General features: G+C 40.9%; 1 protein-coding gene across 2 annotated transcripts in view; it reads left to right on the top strand.

Moving 5' to 3' along the window:
• The window catches only part of Sntb1 (syntrophin beta 1), a 252097-nt gene extending 235599 nt beyond the window's left edge, over positions 1–16498 (top strand). For both annotated transcript variants that reach the window (XM_052747831.1, XM_052747830.1), the window contains 3 exons: positions 5761–5957; positions 10000–10190; positions 13451–16498. In XM_052747831.1, the coding sequence (XP_052603791.1) occupies positions 5761–5957; positions 10000–10190; positions 13451–13543 (481 nt within the window). In that variant the 3' untranslated portion in view covers positions 13544–16498. The remainder of the gene's footprint in view (positions 1–5760; positions 5958–9999; positions 10191–13450) is intronic.
• The last annotated feature ends 3759 nt before the right edge of the window (positions 16499–20257 follow it).

Genomic DNA, 20257 nt, shown 5'->3' with positions numbered 1-20257 from the left:
GAATTCGGTGATGTGGCAAATACTGAAGAATGCCAATAGTCACATCTCCAAGTCTTTCTTTCATTGTCTGTCCATCCCCCGCCCCCCCCCCCGCCCCCCCCCCCCGTCCTCCCCCCCTCCCCCGCAGAGCAATCCTGGTGCATGGCGTGCCTTGGCCTGGTTCGGGGCTTTCTCAGACCTGTTACATCCCATTAACAGTTCCATCCCTTCACCCTCAAAGCTACCACATGGGTATTTCTTAACAAATTTCATTCTCTAGTTGTAATTGGTTCCAATATTATAAACTCTCTTGAAAAATAATTAATTTGAGATACATTTTTCTTCCTATGTCTCTCTTTCTCTCTCTGTCTCTCTGTCTCTGTCTCTGTCTCTCTCTCCCTCTCTCTGACAACTGTACATCTTTTTTCTTGTAAAATATTGAAAGGACCAGCCTTAATAATATACTTCCCAGGGACTTAGAAGAGAAATTATGAACAGCGAAAATTCTTTTCAGGAAATGAATCTAAGTACACCAAGTTCTTTGTCTGTCTACTTTATTCCTCTGAGATAAAATCCTATCTACACAGCTTCAGTTCTGTTCTTGTGCCTAGCTCCTTTCTTGCCTGATTTCTCTATCTTTATCTACTGTTCTGTCTAAGTTCTATCTTAATTCTCTCATCTTAATTCTGCCTCATCTAGGTCATTTTCATCTCGTTCTTACCCAGCTAGTACTTCCCCATCTGGTTCTTCCTCATCTTCCATCTCGTCCACACATTCTCTCCAGTCAAAATCCTCCTTTTCCCTCTCAGTTCTCTGTCCTCAAGTTCTCCACTCCTGTCTTCCTCTCTGTCTCTGCCACTTAGTCTCCTTATTCTCTCAGTTCTCCCCAAGTCTCTCAGGAATCCAGTTATAAACCTAAGAAATACAATCCTCTGGCTGAGCAAGGTCACCAGGATTGAATTCTTATAGGGTCATAAAGGTAGGTAAGAATTTTCTTCAGGCAGTGACCTTCAGGCTTTCTTTTACAACCCAAAATGGGAATGGTAAAAGGAGGTCAACTGAGTGCTAATGACCAGTTAGTATATCAAAAGGGGATCTATGGGCTCAGTCTACATTCCTAGAAGTGGTTAGGTAAGAAGTTAGGGGTCTATTAGTAAGGTTGTATAAGAAAGGAGAGTCTCACCCTGAATTGCACAAGAAATAAAGCTATCCGCCTGATCTAGGAGACAGGTGGTGTTTCGTTCGGCCTTGGATGCTTGATAGGCATTTTCGATAAATACACTGTTAGGAGTTCTTGGAAGCACACAAGCAAATCATTTTAGGAACCAATATCACTAAAGACTTCTTAAATATCACTAAGACTTCTTAAGCCATGCCTTGAAATTTGGAGAAGTCCTTGACTTTTCCAAGTAGTAGCTTTTGTGACACTAGCCGAGTTCCATTACGTTTTCCTGTGGCTAGCAGAACTTTTACTCACTTTGCTTCTGCCTCTATAATACAGTACCACCAGCACCTGATTGTGACAAAATTGAGGTCACTGATGGAAATCATTTAGGGATTGGAAAGTGAAAACAACAGTTAAGGCCTAAAGGAACTTTTTTTTTTTTAATTTGAGTGCTGACTACAAGACAATGAACTAAATTCTTTTTTAAAAAAAAAATTATTATATATAACCCTGGTCCTATGGGGCAGGAATTAAACTTCTAAGTGTAAGGAATAAAAATATTTGTTGTGTGTGAGCCACATGCTGGTTTCTGAACAAGTAACAGTATATCAGTGGTGTTATTTAATTTTCACAACACTACCTTATGAGGCAATGATTCTTTAAAACTTTTTAAATATGTGGCATATAAAATCAGTGGGGTTCTACCACAGGATTTTATGCCTCCCAAACCTGTTCCCTATTCAGTTCAACTTGCACCCTGGCATTTGTGCTCAACTAAGCCTGGTATTAAGATTTTAAAAGACAATAGATGAATATATTTCTTAAAGCAACTGAAACTTATAGAATTTTGAATATGGAAACACCTTGAAGAGTCAGGTGTGGTGGCGTAAGCTTGCAATTCCAGAACTTGGACAGGGTGGACACAGAGGATTCCTGGAACTTCTTGCCAGCCATTCTAGCTTACGTATTGAGTTCCAGGGGAGTGAGAGACCCTGCCTCAAAAATAGAAAGGTGGACAGTAGCTTTGGAACAACACCTGAGGTTATCCCCATTCTGCTTACATGCCTGTGTAACACGAATCTTAAAAGGTCTGATTAAATAAAAAACTTGGGAGCCCGATATTGGCGTGAATTCTGAAAGATCAGAGAGACAGAACAAGCCACAGCCAACCTCTCCTCGCCAACTCCTCAGCTGATCCTGTTTCCTCAAATTGGAAGCCTCTTAGACCACATCCAAATGGGTCTCAGCTGAACTGCTACTAAAAGCCTAAAAGTTTAAAAGCCTCTAGTTCCTGGTCCTCATGCCTTATATACCTTTCTGCTTCCTGCCATCACCTCCTGGGATTAAAGGTGTATGTCACCATGCCTGGCTATTTCCAGTGTGGCCTTGAACTCACAGAGATCCAGATGAATCTCTGCCTCCCAAGTGATAGGATCAAAAGTATTCGTACCTCCATTTTCTGGCCTCTATGTCTATCTAGTGGCTGTTTGTTCTCTGACCCAAGATAAGTTTATTAGGGTGCAAAATATATTGGGGACTCAATATCACAACATTTCCCCCTTTTGTCTAAAATAATAAAAGAAGCTTATAACTAATATAAGAAAAACTATATCCAATAATTATATACAATATGTACAGTCAAGAATTACATTAACAATGTCTAGTCCATTAGCATTTGACAGATTCAGACAAAAAACTCCATTATATATATTAAAAATGTCCAGCCCATTAACATTTGACAAATTCAGACAAAAAATTTCATTATTTATCCTATTTTGTTGAGTCCAATACAAAATTTGTATATAATATAGAAAAGTCCAATCCAATTTAAAATATTTAAAACAAGTAGTTCCTTTATAGAAGTAGATTCAATAATCTACCTTTTTTGTTTGTTTGTTTGTTGTTTTTTAGAGACAGGGTTTCTCTGTGTAGTTTTAGTGCCTGTCCTGGATCTCTCTGTTTAGACCAGGCTGGCCTCAAACTCACAGAGATCCGCCTGGCTCTACCTCCCGAGTGCTGGAATTAAAGGCATGTGCCACCATTGCCTGGCATAATCTATCTTTTTATCTTATCATATCCATATTCTCTCTTTTTTTCTTTTCTGAGTAGATTAAAAAATCTACCTTTTATCTTATCATTTCTACATTTTCCCTTTTTTATTTTCAGAGTAGATTCAATAATCAATGCTTTTATCCTGTTATTTCTCTCTCTTTTATTTTTCAGAATAGATTCAAATCTACCTCTTATCTATATCCTCTTTTTTCTTTTCCTTGCTAAACAAGAACCCTGAATCTAATCTCCTTTTTTTATCTTTTTTTTCCTGACCATTAACAATAACAACTTGTAACCAACCATCCTGAACAATGACAATTATCCATAAGCCATTGAATGACCAAAACCCACCCATCCTACCTCTTGGAAATGAGGGCATCATTTTCTTAAAATTACTTCCTGCTTTCTGTGGGCAAAGACATCTTTAGGGGATCCTGAAAAGAAATTTTTGGGTTAATTGTCAAGTGCTGGGAGAGGTATCAGTATCATTTGTTGTCTAGTCTCTGCATAATGGGAAAATGCTGGGCATGTCTCAAGTCCTTGCTCAAGTAGTCTGTGAGGCTGGATCATCTCAGCAAGCCATCTCAAAATTGTCTTGAGCAGTTTGTAGTCCAAAGTTGATCTTTGGGTGATGTTCGTCAATTTAGTGATATTATTATAGTCCATGTGGAATCATCCTTGTGGGGTCCCATCATCTTTTCGAAGATTTCAAAGTTACTGTTAGGCATGGTCATGCTTCCCTGCAGAATTTTTTTTTCTGACCCCAGATAAGTTTATTAGGGTGTGCAATATATTGTGGGACATAATATTACCACACCCCTGAACACACATGTACCCATATACATGTGTGCAGACACACACACCCTCACAAGCATGCACATACACACACCACCTTGAGCAACTAAAACCATAGTGTATTTCCTTGCTTCTCATCAATGGTTATCTCTACTTATGTATTAAAAAGGTATTTTTTTCTGATGAATTTTTACCTCAGTCCATTAAAGTCCCATACCAGAATTTAGAAAAAAAATGTTTTCTCTTTTCTTTAGTATCACTTGAGTTTGAATCCACACCAGCAGCACAATCACTTTTAGTCACTTCTTCCTCCAAAATGGCCTCCTCCTCCTGCCAGAACAAACCAGACTCAGCTGGTATATGTTAAATTTCTTCATGCCCCAACATGCACAGCCATTTCCCTTTATGTATGTTAGAGGCTGCCTGCATAATAGAAAATTATTTATTCTATAACTGGAATGAACCTCACAGCCAACAGCCTTTCCAATAACCCTTTTCCTCAAAGTGGCTTGGCAAACCATTCCTACCACCAATCTCCAGCTTTGTAAATGAAAGAAAGCACCTCAGAGTTGCACAAACTTCTTACTAGGAATTCCACAGGATATAATACACTTTCGTCCACTGACGATTTTATTCTCTCCTATTTATGTATTGTGGGGAAACTAAACTTTTCTGGTTTCCTTACCCATATTTTAACCCTCAAGGTAACAAATTATTTGTCTAAGAAAGTAACTCTCATCCAATAGGTGGCTAGGCACCTGGCATTTTTCTAGTAAATGGTACAGTGTTGCTTTCCATATTAAAAGATAAGGATGAAAATACAAATACCCTGGAGAGAAATAACATTTATAAAATTACACTGTGCTGCCCTGCGAATGATTGATATGAGAGTCACTCTGAAGAGGAGGAGGCTGAAATGTCAAGCAGCAGAGAGCGTGCTTCCAATGGACACGTGAGGAGTAGGAGCCAGTGATGGTGATCAGGATACTTTGATTCTTTATGTTTTAAGTGTGGCCTTCCGGGGAATTATTTACTATAGAAGTCACATTTCATGCCAAAGGGAGGCTCTAAAGTCAGTGTGAAAATCTTGTGTAGTTGAAAAACAACACTTCTGAAAAGTCCCATAAATATCCACTAAAGGGCAACCCTCTACCATTTCCTCAGAAGTCTAACGTTTCTCGTTCTTTCTCCAGCCTGGACAGATAAGCAGATGGCTGCTTTTGCAATGGAGTCCCCACCTGTCTGCTTGTCTGCAGGGCCTATCTGCATAACTGCATGCAGACCCAGAGATATGTTCAGTACAGCCAGATCCTTCCAGCTCTGAGATGTGACAAATTGAGTCTCATGCCCATTTAGTACAGTAGACTCATTTCCCTTTCCTGTGACCAGGCAGGAACATGCACATGAGTGGGGTTGGAATTGGACTGGAGAGAATTTTACACAGAATTCCAGTCTTTTTTTTTTCTCACCCATTCATTTATTTATTTACTAAGCATAGTTGGATTTGCATAAATCATATCATATTATTTGATTCTTCTGCATATTTAACCAAATGCGCAGTTCTTGGGTGATTTGTAATCTCACTCTGCCGTTGGAGAGAAGATGGTAGAGTCACATCTTGGACTTGAGATCATAACAACGAGAGCAGTGCATCCGTTTGGGGCATTTACTAGGTGATGGGCCAGGTGGATTTTTAAAGAGTGCAATTGAATACTAATCTCTCTTCCTCTCTCCATCGTTCCCTCTTTCTTTCACCCCCTCCTCTCTAGGCTCGTCCATTCAGGTCCAGGGAAAGGATCCCCCCAGGCTGCTATGGATCTGTCCTTTGCAACACGAACTGGTACCAAGCAAGGAATTGAAACCCATCTCTTCAGGGCAGAGATCAGCCGGGACCTCTCCCACTGGACGAGGAGCATAGTCCAGGGATGCCACAATTCAGCGGAGCTCATTACCGAAATCACCACTGGTGAGTACTGCTGCCTCTGAGCTACCAATGTCCCACTGAGACAGAACTACCTGAAAGATGAACCTGTTACTGCTCTGGCCTCAAAGTATTTTCTGTTACTGGTCTTTGAGCATGCTTAAAATTCTAGAGTTAACTACACAGAGAAACCCTGTCTCAAGAAACAAAAACAAAACATCTAGAGTTAAGCTTAAATTCTCTTCAATTAGGGACACTGTTTACCCCCCTAAGATATAACTAGAGGCTTTTCTTATACACCATCTCATCTCACCTTCATTAAGGAGAAGCTGGTAACTCGAAGGATCACTTCTCATCCTCCTACCTATGACCCCATGGATGGCTTCCAGAAGGAAGGAAATTTGGGGGCATAAACTAGTAGGGTTATTGGTTATGAACAATAGGAACTGAATCTGAGCGATTTATAATAGACTAGTATTTGGTACTGAGCTGAGCTCAACACTGGGGACTCAGTCTGTAAGAAACAATAGAAATAAAAGGCATCTGAGTCGGGGGAAGTAGAGCAGAAGGAAAGTTCCAGAAGAACTCCAATAGAACTCCCTCTATCCCTGGCACCAATGAAGGGGCAAAAATAGTTTGGAAGGAGTCCACTGTCAGTGACCACAGTCCAACGGGCTAAAGAGCTACTTCTCAGGATGGTGTCCATCTGTAACTTGTCTATCAGGCCCCACTGTGTGCCACTGTGATCTAGAGGATGAAGACCCCTCCTCCCCCACAGAACAGCTGGAAAAGACATACCAAAATTTTCCTGTGCCAATTTTCTACTCAGAAGCATGGATGGCTGACCCTCTCCTCCCTCTGGAGACTCAGATCCACAGGATGGAGTGGTGGATGGGAATTCTCAGATAACAAGTTTCAGGAAGCAGTGATGCTACTGGGCTATGGGCTGGTCTTTGAGGAATATTGGAGTACACACCTCTTCTCAAATACCCGAGAGTACTCCAAAAGATGAGACACACAGAAGCATGTGGCGGGCTTTTTCCAAATTGTCTCTAAATGTGTAGTAGAATTTCTGCTGCAGTAGACCCAAGATAACCAGTATCTTTTATTTCATTTTTTTAAAGATAGTATGTCACCAGGTAGCCTAGGCATGCCTCAAACTGACAGTCTTCACAAATGCTGGGATTAGAAGCATGTGCCACCATGCCTGCCTTGATCAGTACCTGTGGATGATTGTCTTAAAACTAATTTGTGAGCCGGGCGGTGGTGGCGCACGCCTTTAATCCCAGCACTCGGGAGGCAGAGCCAGGCGGATCTCTGTGAGTTCGAGGCCAGCCTGGGCTACCAAGTGAGTTCCAGGAGAGGCGCAAAGCTACACAGAGAAACCCTGTCTCGAAAAACCAAAAAAAAAAAAAAAAAAAAAAAAAAAAAAAAAAAAAAAAAAACTAATTTGTGTCGCTAAATGTTTCCTGTCATTGCTGATGACCTGCTGGGAGTGTTCCTGGGAGTTGTGTGCCTATGGTATCTGGCGAGAATAACAGGCTGGGAACATGAGCATTGGAAAAGACTCAAACCACTCAAATGCTACGTCTAATAACGTTATGTGTGTAGGATCAGTGAAGTTCACACACCATGCCATGATTTTAGGAAAGAGTGAAGATGTCCAAAAGGATTGACTTTTGGTTTTTGCGGGGTTTGAAAAAAAATTTACATTTCACTTAGTATGTAGACACTGTTTCCCTCAATAGGAAAATGAAATGCCAAGGCTAGCGACATACAAGCCGAAGGAGAGTAACAAGGAATTGTGTAAATGGAGCTAGCAGAATGGTAGCAGAAAAGTGATGGAAGTGATTAAAGACACAACCCAGTTGTGGCCTGGATGATATCTTCAGAGACTCGGGGCAAGGGAGGGGGGAAGGGCGGCACAGGGGATAATTTCTATTTTCATCAGCTCTTAGTGTAACATGGTCATGTGTTTAATTTATCCCACCGAGATTGAGAACATCTTCGGGAACTGATTCTACCCAGGAAAGGTCACAGACACCATTCGAGGTCTGCTGGAATCAAAGCCCATCAGCTAATTCAGAATAACTAATCACACAGCTTTAAAGTTCATACGTGGGGAAAAGCATGAATAAAACTAGGCTTAGAGCTTATGGACATGTGCTGCAGGTGTAAGAAGACATGAAAACTGGCAAAAGAGAGGACTCAGGATGGGAGACCATTACTACCTTTGTGACACTGTCCTTTGTTGTCCCTGGACTGGGGCTAGGGGTGGCAGAGGGCCAAGCATTCAGAGCTATCAGAGAAAAACTTTGTAAAAGATGAGCTGATAGCACAGATAAAAAAGTACTTGGAGTAAATTGGAGAAGGGGCGGATGTGTTCATCAGCACTCCATTTGAAAGGGCGCCTAATTCTGTGACCAATAGAGATCCTATTTTTTCCCCCCAAGTCTGGAGGTATCCCCTATCAATGTCATCATCTATCATTATTTGTGAGAGAGGAAGGCTGAGAAATTTGTTGTCAAGGTCCTGCCCCGAAGCCCTCTACATTTGAGTGTCAGGGTACGGAGAGAGGAAGAAGAAACAGCGGAGAAAGGACTTGAACTTTCAAAGCTAAACATCGCAGGTGGTCATTGTCTCCTCCCTGAGCATTAGGGGTTTTTTTTTCCTTTCTTTTTTTTTTCTTTTTTTTTGGTTTTATCGAGACAGGGTTTTCCGTGTTGTTTTGGTGCCTGTCCTGGATCTCGTTCTATAGACCAGACTGGCCTTGAACTCACAGAGATACGTCTGGCTCTGCCTCCCGAGTGCTGGGATTAAAGGCGTGCGCCACCGCCGCCTGGCGAACTTTACTTTTTTTAAGCCCTATAATCTTAGTGCAATATTGCTGCTTCTGAAGTCAGTGGTGACATTGTACTTGGTATAGTTAGAAAGCAGAGCAGACTAAGGGTGACAAAGAGTGGTTTCTCAATTAATGACACCTTCATGGGTCAGTGCTGCTCTCAGCCCCACCCCAACAAAGAAAATGTCCTGGTTCCTTCAAAATTCAGCTAGGTACAGATCAAGGCCTGAACCAAATGACCTACAGAGGTCTGTTAACTGTGTTATGGGGGAAAGCTAAACCCAGTCTGATAATTGACAAGCTTTTCCAGAAATTTATGACAATGATTTAAAGGATACATTTGTAGCCCTTCTGCAATATTAGCTTATAAGACACGTTCTGGCAACTGCCCCCTCCCTGTCCAGGTAATAGGCTTACAGAGCTCCACTCTCCTGGCTTCCAGGTAAAAGCCAGCACCTGGATTTCTTTTGTTCCTCTGGATTGGAGGTGCCCTGTACATGCCCCCCTCCTTGTACATCTCACAGGCAGGGGACAGAGACACATTCCTCGTGAAAGGTGTTACATCACAGATCTGTCTGCTGAAGCATTTCCAGAACCCCAAATCTTAGGGAAATTTAAAGGAACAGCCCTTTCAGTGTCTGAAATAAACTTTGTTAGGCCTTTTTAAAAATGAAAGTAGATTATTTTTAAACTACTTACTTAGGACCTCTTATGCATGTTGCATATGACAACTTCGGTTACATAATGGAGTTTAATAAGGGAGTGTTTGCCTCTTTCAAGCAATAGCTGACAGGACCATATGTGCATATATGCATGCATGCATGTGTGTGTGCATGCATGGGTACATACCCATGCAGATGATATGATGGTGTTGTTAATGATGGTGATGCAGAGGTGGCTTACTTTACTAAAATAAAATGTCTGTTGTTTCTGGCTGAAAGCCAGGCCCACCTGGTCATAGGAAATCAAGTATACCCTTCCTGTTGACATACCTGTGAGAAGGCCAGATAAGAACTAGAGCCCAGAAAACATCCACTGAATCCCAGTTCCTGACGACTGCTAAATTACAACATCAAAGTCAATCCAAGAAGTGTAGGGATTTTATTACTTTTTTTTCCTCACGTTAATAAGAAATTTGTGGGTGGACACTGGGTTGAAGAAACTAAAACAATTAAGCGCCTGAGTAAATGGACTGATGGATTGATTTCCACTGTGTTTTCCCCTCTCCCTGCACCCCAACCCCAGCCTGCACCTACAGAAACCAGGAGTGCCGCTTGACTGTTCATTATGACAATGGATTTTCTATTTCTACTGAGCCTCAGGAGGGTGCCTTTCCCAAGACAATCATACAGTCCCCTTATGAGAAGCTCAAAATGTCTTCAGATGATGGAATCAGGATGCTCTATTTAGACTTTGGAGGCAAAGAAGGAGAGATTGTAAGTGTGTTTTTCTTGTGACCATGTGATTTCATTTGCTTCATTATGCAACACGTATGTAATGACTCAGAAATGATAGGCTGCCTTTCTACTGTTATACATCCAACTGATAGCACAGTGGCTCCAGACTCCTGTCATAGCTGATCTTTGAGAAAGCAGAATTGGATTCAATAGTTTCAAACAGGTCCATTTATCTCGAGTTCTTTCCTTTGGTTTCAATTTTTCATTAGAAAATGGCATAAATATTTGGATCTAGAGGAAGAATGCTTTAAAAGAGATTTCTCGGGTGATTTAACCTATATACCACTCATTTTAAAGATACACTAAGCAACTGATAAAACCTTCGCATTGTGTCAGGTGATGGGGATGAGGGCAGCTATATCAAATAAGTACTGCCAGGGGCAGAAAGCTAAAGGCAGTCGGGGAATAGACAGTAGACATCATCTGAGTGGGGGGAGGGAACAGACAAGACTATGAAAGTTGGAAACTACTATCAAGCAATATTCATCTAAGTTAACCAATTCCTGGTTAAGATAACAGCCATACACCTCACACCAGGGCACACAGTCCTTGTGTTGACATTAATGATTTTCTGTGGTCTTCACTCCCTATCATAGTAAAAACACGTATGCAAACCAGTTTCCCAGAAGGTGACAGTGGTACATTCTTCTATCTGTAGACAATAGTGGTCCATGGCATTTCTTAGAAGACGAAGCATCTCACCTAAGCTGTTCGGTATAGAACTGCAATCATGTCCATGAATTTGTGATAACCATTCTACGTAGCCGTTGTGTCCATCAGAAAATATGTATTGACTTCCTGTTACAACAGAGACAGAGAAAATTGAAAACGCATAGATTAATCCCTAACTGAACAAAAAACAAACAAACAAACTAATTTTCATCCAGCTCCTGGGCTTCCACCATCCCTCTTTCCTCCATCTGCTTCGTGCCACAAGTTGTACCGGTGTTTCTTCTGTGGGCTTTACTAGGAAGTATCTGGAAAGCATTTTGGAGTTCCCAGAAGAAGCTGACTAGGGACAAGGGCTATCTTCACAGTTAACAGAGTTAAAGGGCCTTTTACCTCAGCTCAAGACAGTTTCACACCCTGCAATACTGCTGACCTCAGTGCAAACCCAGGCTGTTGTTATGGGTACTTGGCAGTGGTGATCACGTCCAAGAGCAAGGCTGACAGCAGGTCCTTCCTCACCATCTGAGAACTTCTTCCATTTTTCAGTGGAGTCTCAGGATTCCTCTGAATTTTGTATTTTTTTATTTCCTGTATTCCAGTTCTTTAAATGTAACCTGAGGGCTGGAGGGATAGCTCAGCCGTTAAAGGCTAGGCTCACAACCAAAAATATAAATGTAACCTGAAACCATGACTCAAATGAGGTAGTGACATGAAAATCCCTGTCGTTAAAACACTTTGTTCCTGGTCTATCAACTATCCATCTGTGTTCTTAAAGACAACTCCTTTATAGCAAAGTGGAAACAAACAGGAACTAGTCTCTTGTTTTATTCTTGCTTGTGTCCAATGCTAATGCGCTCCTTTTATTACTTTGGATTCAAGTCACCCTATCCATAAACTACAGAAACTGAGGCAGACAGTTTTTAATGTCACTTTTCAAAACTGTGTCCTTTTTTTTTTTTTTTTTTAGTGGCATGGGATAAGGTAATTAATCTCTAGCTATGATGTCAGATAGACTTAAGTGTGAGTCCATACTTCCTGATTGACTGTAAAGGCTGTGGTTTCATAAAGTTTAAAGCATCTCTAGATCTTAGTTTTTTTCATATGAAAAATGGCAACATTGACAATTGCTACCTCTTAGGGATTTGGCTGTGAGGGATTATCTTGACTGCATTAAGTGAGATGGAAACCACCCACCCACCCAAGCCACAATGGGTGGCACCATTCTAATGTGGGGATTTAACAAGGCAACTCTACGTAGTTAAAAGGAGGTTTATTTGGGGGTAACTTACAGTCAGTAAAGGGGTTGGTTACAGGATCTGGGAGAGGTGAGATACAGTCCAGCAGGGTTCTCTGAAGAACTCTGACTCAGTCTGCCATCCAGCATCCAGGATCATGAGGAACCAAGAGGGCCAGCACATCCGGATCTCAGGTCTTAAGGGCTCCTGTCCCTGCCACGACCCAGGGGCAGGTCCTAGGTAGGCATGGCAGTTGCCAGCTGCCTCACTAGGGTGGTGCTTCAAGATTAAAGCTGGAACAGCTACCTACTACACCATTCCCTAGCCAGGATCCTAGAGCAGCAGCATACATTCATCCCTGCTCCTGTTTGGGGACGCAATGTGACCAGCCCAGCCATTTCAAGCTCCTGCTGCCTTGACTTCCCCTCCATGATGGACTGTGCTTTCAACTCTGAGTTAAAGTATACCCTTAAGTTGCCTTTGTAAGAATGTTTTATCATGGCAACAAATAATAAAAAGGAAACCAAGACACCACCCTATAACAATACCATCTTAAGTATGGTAGATGTTAATTGCACACTCACTTTGCTCCCATTGCACAGAAGTGCCACCATCAGAACAAAACTTAGGACAGCAGAAGGGAATCTGAAAGTTTCCTAAATTTTTCTAACTTAGGTCAAGTGATAATTCAGCTTCGGAAGGTGTTTGATGTTCTAGCCAGGCATGCCCTGGGCTGTGCAGAAACCACACCGAGAAGGCTAGGACTTCAGACATCACCATCAGAGAGATGTGAGGGGTATGTCTGCAATGGTTCAAGAGTAGAGGATGGCAAAGACGAGGATGCTGAGCATGAGCTCTGTATTCACAATTCACAAAGCAGTTTCCCATGCAGGATCCCATTTAATACTCTAATTACCTTGCGTATTAGTGGGGCTGAGAAGAAGTTTAAGTGAGTTGGCCAAGGTTAGACATTTTAAAAACTGTCAAAAAGAACCAAACAGCTTGAGATGTGAAATTGGAACTGCTGCCTGCTGTACGAAACTCGGCATCAACATCACTATTGTGGAACTGAAAATAAATGGTGTAGATAATGAAGAAGGGTCCCATCAATATTTATTTTATGTTTATTTTAGACACAAAGATATTGGAGATGTAAGGAACAGGTTTGGAGAGTTATTCCCTTATCTCAATGAGAACAAAGATTTGAGGACAGCATCGCTCTATTTAACGCTCCAAAGTTAGAAGTGTGTATAGATTGGCTTGATGGGAAAATCACTATGCTACATCAAGCATTAACTGAAAAATCTCTCGTGCTCTCTTCTCTTTAAATTTCAGCAACTGGACCTTCACTCCTGCCCCAAGCCGATCGTTTTCATCATCCATTCCTTTCTGTCTGCTAAGATTACAAGACTGGGCTTGGTGGCCTGAACGGAGGGGCGACTTGCCTTAGGGGAGGAAGGCTGCAGCGCCACAGGAGTGTGACATCAGGCAATGCACCAGACGGAGCATGCACAGCCAGCTTCAGGTCTCAGGAGTCACGTGTAATATCCCAGGCTCCTCCGTCAGTTTCAGGAACTACAAGGGACTCCCTGAAGAAAATACCACGAGGGTTGTCAGAATAGAGAGCTTCTTAGAGCAGAACAAGGCTAAAGGGGGTAAGGGTGAGTGGATATCCACAGCCTATCTTCTAAATGATGACCGCCAAGGACATGGCCATCACAACAGCATGTGCAGATCTTAATCACACCAGTTTCTAGGCAACTGGTTCACCCCAGTAAGCCAGGGCTGAGCAGATGAGAAACGGATAGTTTCACCTATTCTTCTGTCCCCCGGTACTGATCCCTTGCTTTATTGTGATTTATGTCCTGACCCAAGTTGAGCTGACGTTCATTGGTAGGCAAAAGAAAAAAAGAAAGAAAGAAAAGAAAAAAGACGAGGAAAAGTAAAAAGAAACCCACCTTTTATTTAAGAATGAAGCATCTGTCACTTAATTTTCCTAATGAGTTATCTTTCAGTTGGTATAGAGTGATTCCAAAGTGTTCTCATTCGCATATGCTGGACAGAAATGAAATAAAGCATTGGATACTGACATGAGCTTTAAGCAGGCAGAATCTGAGCCCAAGTGGACTATTGCAGTTGCAAAGCTTTCCTGGAGAGTTGTATACACAAATGATAATTAATTCTGAGACTACATTTATACTATGGATGCTGTCTCATAGCCAAAATCGGTACCCTTATTTCCAAAAATCAAATTCTGGGAAATTTTTAAAAGCTTGCCATTACACACACACACACACACACACACACACACACACACACACACACACACACACACTCACGCACCACTGGTCACATAGTTGGTGTTTAACTGTCTGCATTTCACAGTTTTTGGTGGAAGTACCTTTCAGTGGTCCTTGTTTCTGCCCATGCTCACCTATGTGCATTTCAAAGTAAGGGAGACTATCTCTCAGTCTTGATGACGCTGTTTTAGGTATATAGAACCAGAAGTATAATCAAATCTACAGATAGCATCTACATTAATTTTGGAATTCCAGAGGAATAATATAATGACCTGATATTTTTCTACAACCATATTTTGAGGCACTATCTAGCCTATTAAGACTTAATGCTTTTTTTTTTTTTTTAACGTTTCAGGATTCATTCACTAAAAGCTATACACATTATTTGATTTTGGAATTACTTTTCACAAATCATGAAGATTAGCCATAGGATTTATGAATTTTTAGTCCTTCTTTTCCATGTAGTTTTACATTAGCACGTGCTCTGTGTTCTGCCCGTGTGCTGGAAGAGTCATAGTTTAGCAGATACCTATGCAAAGTGAGACTGCCTAAATGCCTGTGATTAAGCTTCTTCAGATTTGTGTGTTTACTGAATTGCAGTTGTATTTTAAACCATCATTTCCCCAAAGCACATCCCATAGAACACCATTTCCAAGAGACATGTTGAGCAGTGTTCTCACTGGAGAGGTGATTTAGGAGCTTGGTGGTAAAAATATTTGCTACGTAGCAACTTGAGACATGTTAGGCCCTTGTTGGGGTTGCCAGCTCCCCCCAAAATCCTTGTCTTCACTGTTCACAATCTTCAAGGTAGGGGTGAAAGTTCCATCTTTGCCCTTCTTTGTAATAGGGTGTAATGGGGCCTCTGTGAAGCTAGTAGTTTTTATAGACAATGCTTTAGGAAATACCCCCAGAGGACATTGACTTTTGGTTGGTTTCTAATTTTAAAATGTTGAAAAGTGAAGGCCAGCTTCAATACTGTGGGAAAGCGGTGATGCATTTGTAAATTGTATTGCACACTTTCACACTATATATTTTCAAAAATCACTGGAATGTTGTTATACAAAAGAACTATACTTATGTATTGTAAATAATATGATACATATATTAATACCAATAGTTTCATTCAACAATATGTAATCTAAGGTGCTCGGTACTACATGAAGTTTGAGTTAATTATTCAAGTTGCAAAGATTCTATTATATATTTATAGACAAATTAAATTGGTCATAATTACAGACATTGTTTCTTTGTTGCTTAAGTTTTAGATTGATATCTGCATAAGAGTCAACAAAAGCTGTCTTCTCCATTTTTAAAATTTTAATTTAAATATTTATATTTTAGGAAAAATATATTTGAATAAGATCAATGCATTTTCTGAAGCAAATTAAAATGCGTTGTTAGCAACAAATAGAAAATTTGACTAAGAGAACTGTGTATATGAATGATTTTTTTTCTCCTAATTAAAGTATATCCTATCAGAGTGGCTATGATGAGTCAGTTTTAGATATCCACTATTATTTCCCAGCTTGGATTTTAAAGATTATATTTAAATAATGGCTTTACAGTGTATTTTTCATCTTGTCTTAGGTGTTAGTGTGTATGACACGAACTAAGTCTGCCTCATGTCTTGGTCAATGAATCAAATTAGTCATTTGGGAGATCTTTTTTCCAGTTTGTTTTGTTCCTAGTTCTGTGAATCAGAGAACTGATAATGCTTGTACCTAAATGAAAAGCAGTGCAGATAAACAATCCTTACTTAATGGATGCTTGCTCAGTTGCCAGGAGGGTAAATTCATTGGTCTGGTACTATGTCTGTGCTACTCATCTTATCGGCATTTAAAGAATGCCAGGGAGATAGAGATGACATTTTTTTTATAACATGAACTAAATAATAGAAATCAAACTATACAATTATTATGAACTACCCAGATAGAGGTATTTAATGAATGGCATCAATGAGGCGTGGGAGTGATTTTTGGGTGTATCTTGAATTGGTTTTTTAAATCTGCCTGTGTTTATAGCCCCATGGACATCATGTACAATTTATATATAAACTAAATAAATATTTGCCTCAGATCTCCAATGCATAAGCTTATATTTTAAGTCTATCATGGGTTGAACTGACTGAACGGTGACTTCATGTGAAGACAGACCATTTTACTTTCCAATCAAGATTGATCTTAGAAGCATTGATGGGGTAAAGGAATGCCATTAACAACACCTGTGTTCATTTTATTTCAGAGTCTATTTAAAACGCATATGGTTGATTCCCAATGTACCAAATGATGACAGATTCCTCAACCCCTAATTATTAATTTGAATGTAGTTTCAGATAGGTTTTCATCTACAATTTAGAGCTCTCATTTCTAACTAAAAATGTGACCCCTGCACCAAGCTCCAAATACTTCAATTCTCTGTTGTACTACAGTTGGTTTCTGTTGCAATTTCTTGCAATAAATGTAACAGGCTGGTATTTAGAAGTCATTGTACCAGCTGAAACTTTAGCAGGATTGAGGTTAGATTTAGATCCATAGAGTCTGAGGTTTCAAAAGACCTAGAAGCTGTGCAGCCTATTTCTGCCCAGAGTTTATATCGGTGGCGCATCTTTGTACATTAAGGTGCATGGTCTGCTAGTGACACAGCAACTTGATGTCAATGTAGAAAACTGAACAGACACCAATTAAAACTTTTTTAAAGCTCATACCACCTAAACTCATCTTACATATACACTATGTCCCAGACGCTGCACTGTGAGCTACACTGACCTTGTTACACATGCCACTGAACTCGGGAGTCTTTCCTTGAACACATTGGTGTTGTCCATCCAGCCTGAAATTGAAAATTTCCAGTATGAGGCAAGCATACCTTATCTCTCCAGGCAGACCCACTCATTTGCTGGCTGGCTAGAGTTGTTTGAAACATCTTCCATTCTTGGCGCCAAAACTTCTATTTGTCTACCCTTCACTCATGACCCCTGTTCTACTGTAGGAAAATACTGGAAGTCCACTTTCTCTTCCACAGGAATGTCCTATATACAGACACGAATCAAGGCTGATAGCAACCAACTAATGTAATACAAGCTAAAGATAGCTTTTAATGGGACATTTGAAAAATCTTCATTTTCATCTTTAAAAAAAGACCAAAATTAAAACCTTCTCAGATATCTAGTGATGGAAGGTCAGAACAGGCATAGATAAAGCCACCAATAAGAACATTTGACAATAATTTAGAGAACAATTTGACAAACCTATAAAAAATTTAAAAACACATACCTTTTGACTATGAAATTTGATTGCATGGGTGCACAGAAACTGTTGTAGAAAGATTATCTTTGCAGCATTTGTAACCAGCTGAAAAAGGTCAATATGTAAATGATATTAGTACAGTACTCAGGTACACTAATAGCTGGCACACTGATATGTGTCCATGTTCTGCAAATGTCCGCATTGGCATAGCCAAAGTCAGTAAAATCTCAGCAAGATTTAAATCCCCTGTGAGGTTCTCATGAAGAGCCATAATCGTTGTCCAAGCCCTCCATGCTCCCTGTGCTCAACTAGGTGCATTTCAGGAATCTGCTATTGGGTATCACACTGAGTAGGATGAGAGCACTTGCAATTGATACTTAGTGAGAGTTGCTAGACATCCCCACTGGCGATGGCTCTTCATCAAATGGAAGCATTTCTCCGTACATTTTCTGTGACCTCTGAGATTCTTAGAGATGAAAATCCCTGTTGATATCTGAGCCTAGACCTTGATTTCATTTTATTCATGCAAATATTTTGATTCAATATACCCTAGATTTTCTAGATATGAACTACCATGGGTTTGAAAGAAGGATGGTGGTTTTGTTTTGCTCATGGATTACCAAAAGTTGGTACCATTTTATAAAAAGAAGGAGAAGGAGGAGGAGGAGGAGGAGGAGGAGGAGGAGGAGGAAGAGGAGGAGGGGGAGGAGAAAAAAAGAAGAAGAAGAAGAAGAAGAAGAAGAAGAAGAAGAAGAAGAAGAAGAAGAAGAAGAAGAAAGAAGTCACTATATGTCTGTATGTGATATTGAGCTATCAATACAAACTGCCTGATTCATTGCTCCTTCATTAACAAATCTAGATGTAAATTGAAATCTGTTTTTTTTTTGTCTTAATAGCGCATGGATACCACAGCATCTTCTTACTGAAATACACATTACCATCATTTTCTCCTTAAGTGCCTCTGTAGTAGTTAATTTTCTTGTTGCTGTGATCACATACCCATCAAAGAAGCCAACTAAACGGAGGAAAGATTTTGGCTCACAGTTTGAGAGACTCTAGTCTTCTCAAGTAAACATCTTTAGAAACACCCTCATAGATATGCCTCAAAAAATGTGCCTCCTAGATGATTCTAAACCAAGTCAAGTTGAAACTGACCACAACCTTACTTTTAGGAGGTAGCAACTCCTAAAGGATCTGAGTCTACGGGGAGTGTTGGAGCCCATTTAGGTTTCTAGTAGCTTTACCCAGCAGGTCTGCATAATGAGGATGATTGGACCACAAGCCTGAGTACAGGTGTCTGAGATGGTCGGCACTTGGCTGTCCTTGGGGGAGGTCTTCTGCTCCACTCCTTAGCCTTCCTTTAAAAACCCTTTGGCAGAGATAGTCAGGGTCCAATAGATTAGGATCCAGGCCCTCCTGAGGATATCCTGTATTTTCTGTTTCTCTCTCCTCTATACTTCTAATATTCCCTGCTGCTTCTACCCAAGAGCACTCTGGGGAAAAGTGGGAGTGGGAAGGCCCCCCCACCGGGGAGTTTACATCCCTGCTTTGGACACACCCCATGTACCTCTACAGATCCCTGGAATAAACCATCTGTCTCCTACTCTTCCAGATGCTTCTTTAAGTGTAGACCCCATACATAGCTGGTTCTGCTTGAACTAAGTGTTTCTGCTTAGAGGAAATGAGTTGCTTGCCTAAAAACATTGCTCCCTTAGCTCTGTCACTCAGCCACCAGGCAACCGAAAGATGCATACCTGACTTTCTGAGTTCTCTCATCTGTCAGTTCCAGACTAGGATCAAAAGCCACTCTGTGGGGCCTAGGCTTGTCTTCCTGAAGAGTTGCTAAAAGAAATAACCTGAATATTGTGAGAATCCCTTCCCTGTGCAAGCACAAACAATATATGCCCCCTCTTTAGAAGCTCCCAATAACAAACCAAGGTCTGATTCCATGCAAGTTCAAGGCAGGAAACCAGTGAGTTTATTGGGCTTACTCACAGAGCATAGTTTGAGGAACTTCTTACAGGAAAGAACCCAGGGAAATCTCCATTCAGCATGGATAATGACTACTTCATAGCCATGTGGATGGTGTTTCCTCCTATAGTGAACCTTTCCCAACTTAGATACTCTAGCACCTCCCTGACCCAAGGTCACGTACAATGAGAGCAGAACTGCATACAAATAGCTAGAAGGTACAGAGGGGATCAGATGGAGTCTCAGAGGAGGTCCAACGACCCTCCCCACACCCTTCTTGCAAGCAAGCATGGCTGACCTGATAAAAATGGCGGCTGTTTTGCTCAAAGGACAGCACTTGAAAACCCTGTGCAAAATAAAAACTGCAGGGAATCTAAATTTGAGAGGGCAGATTAAAGTTCCCCATACGGAGGGACTGAGCAGATAATGTCTGCTGTTCTCTTTGTGTTCTTGGCTGAGACCAGGCTACAGCATTCACCATCCATCCTGGGACATTCCATTTGACAGAGGATTTCCCTGCTGCCATTGAATGACTGGCTGTCTCTTTTGTCTCTGCCTCTAGTTTTGTTTTCTCGTGACCTTCATTCAAGAGCATTATTAATTTCACTCATGACACCAAACAGAAA

The sequence above is a fragment of the Peromyscus californicus genome, unplaced genomic scaffold, assembly GCF_007827085.1.
Source record: "Peromyscus californicus insignis strain IS unplaced genomic scaffold, ASM782708v3 Scaffold_20__1_contigs__length_68692818, whole genome shotgun sequence".
NCBI classification, from domain to species: Eukaryota; Metazoa; Chordata; class Mammalia; order Rodentia; family Cricetidae; genus Peromyscus; species Peromyscus californicus.
Note: the sequence above shows the minus strand (reverse complement) of the source record. Positions and strands in the feature narration are given on the sequence as shown.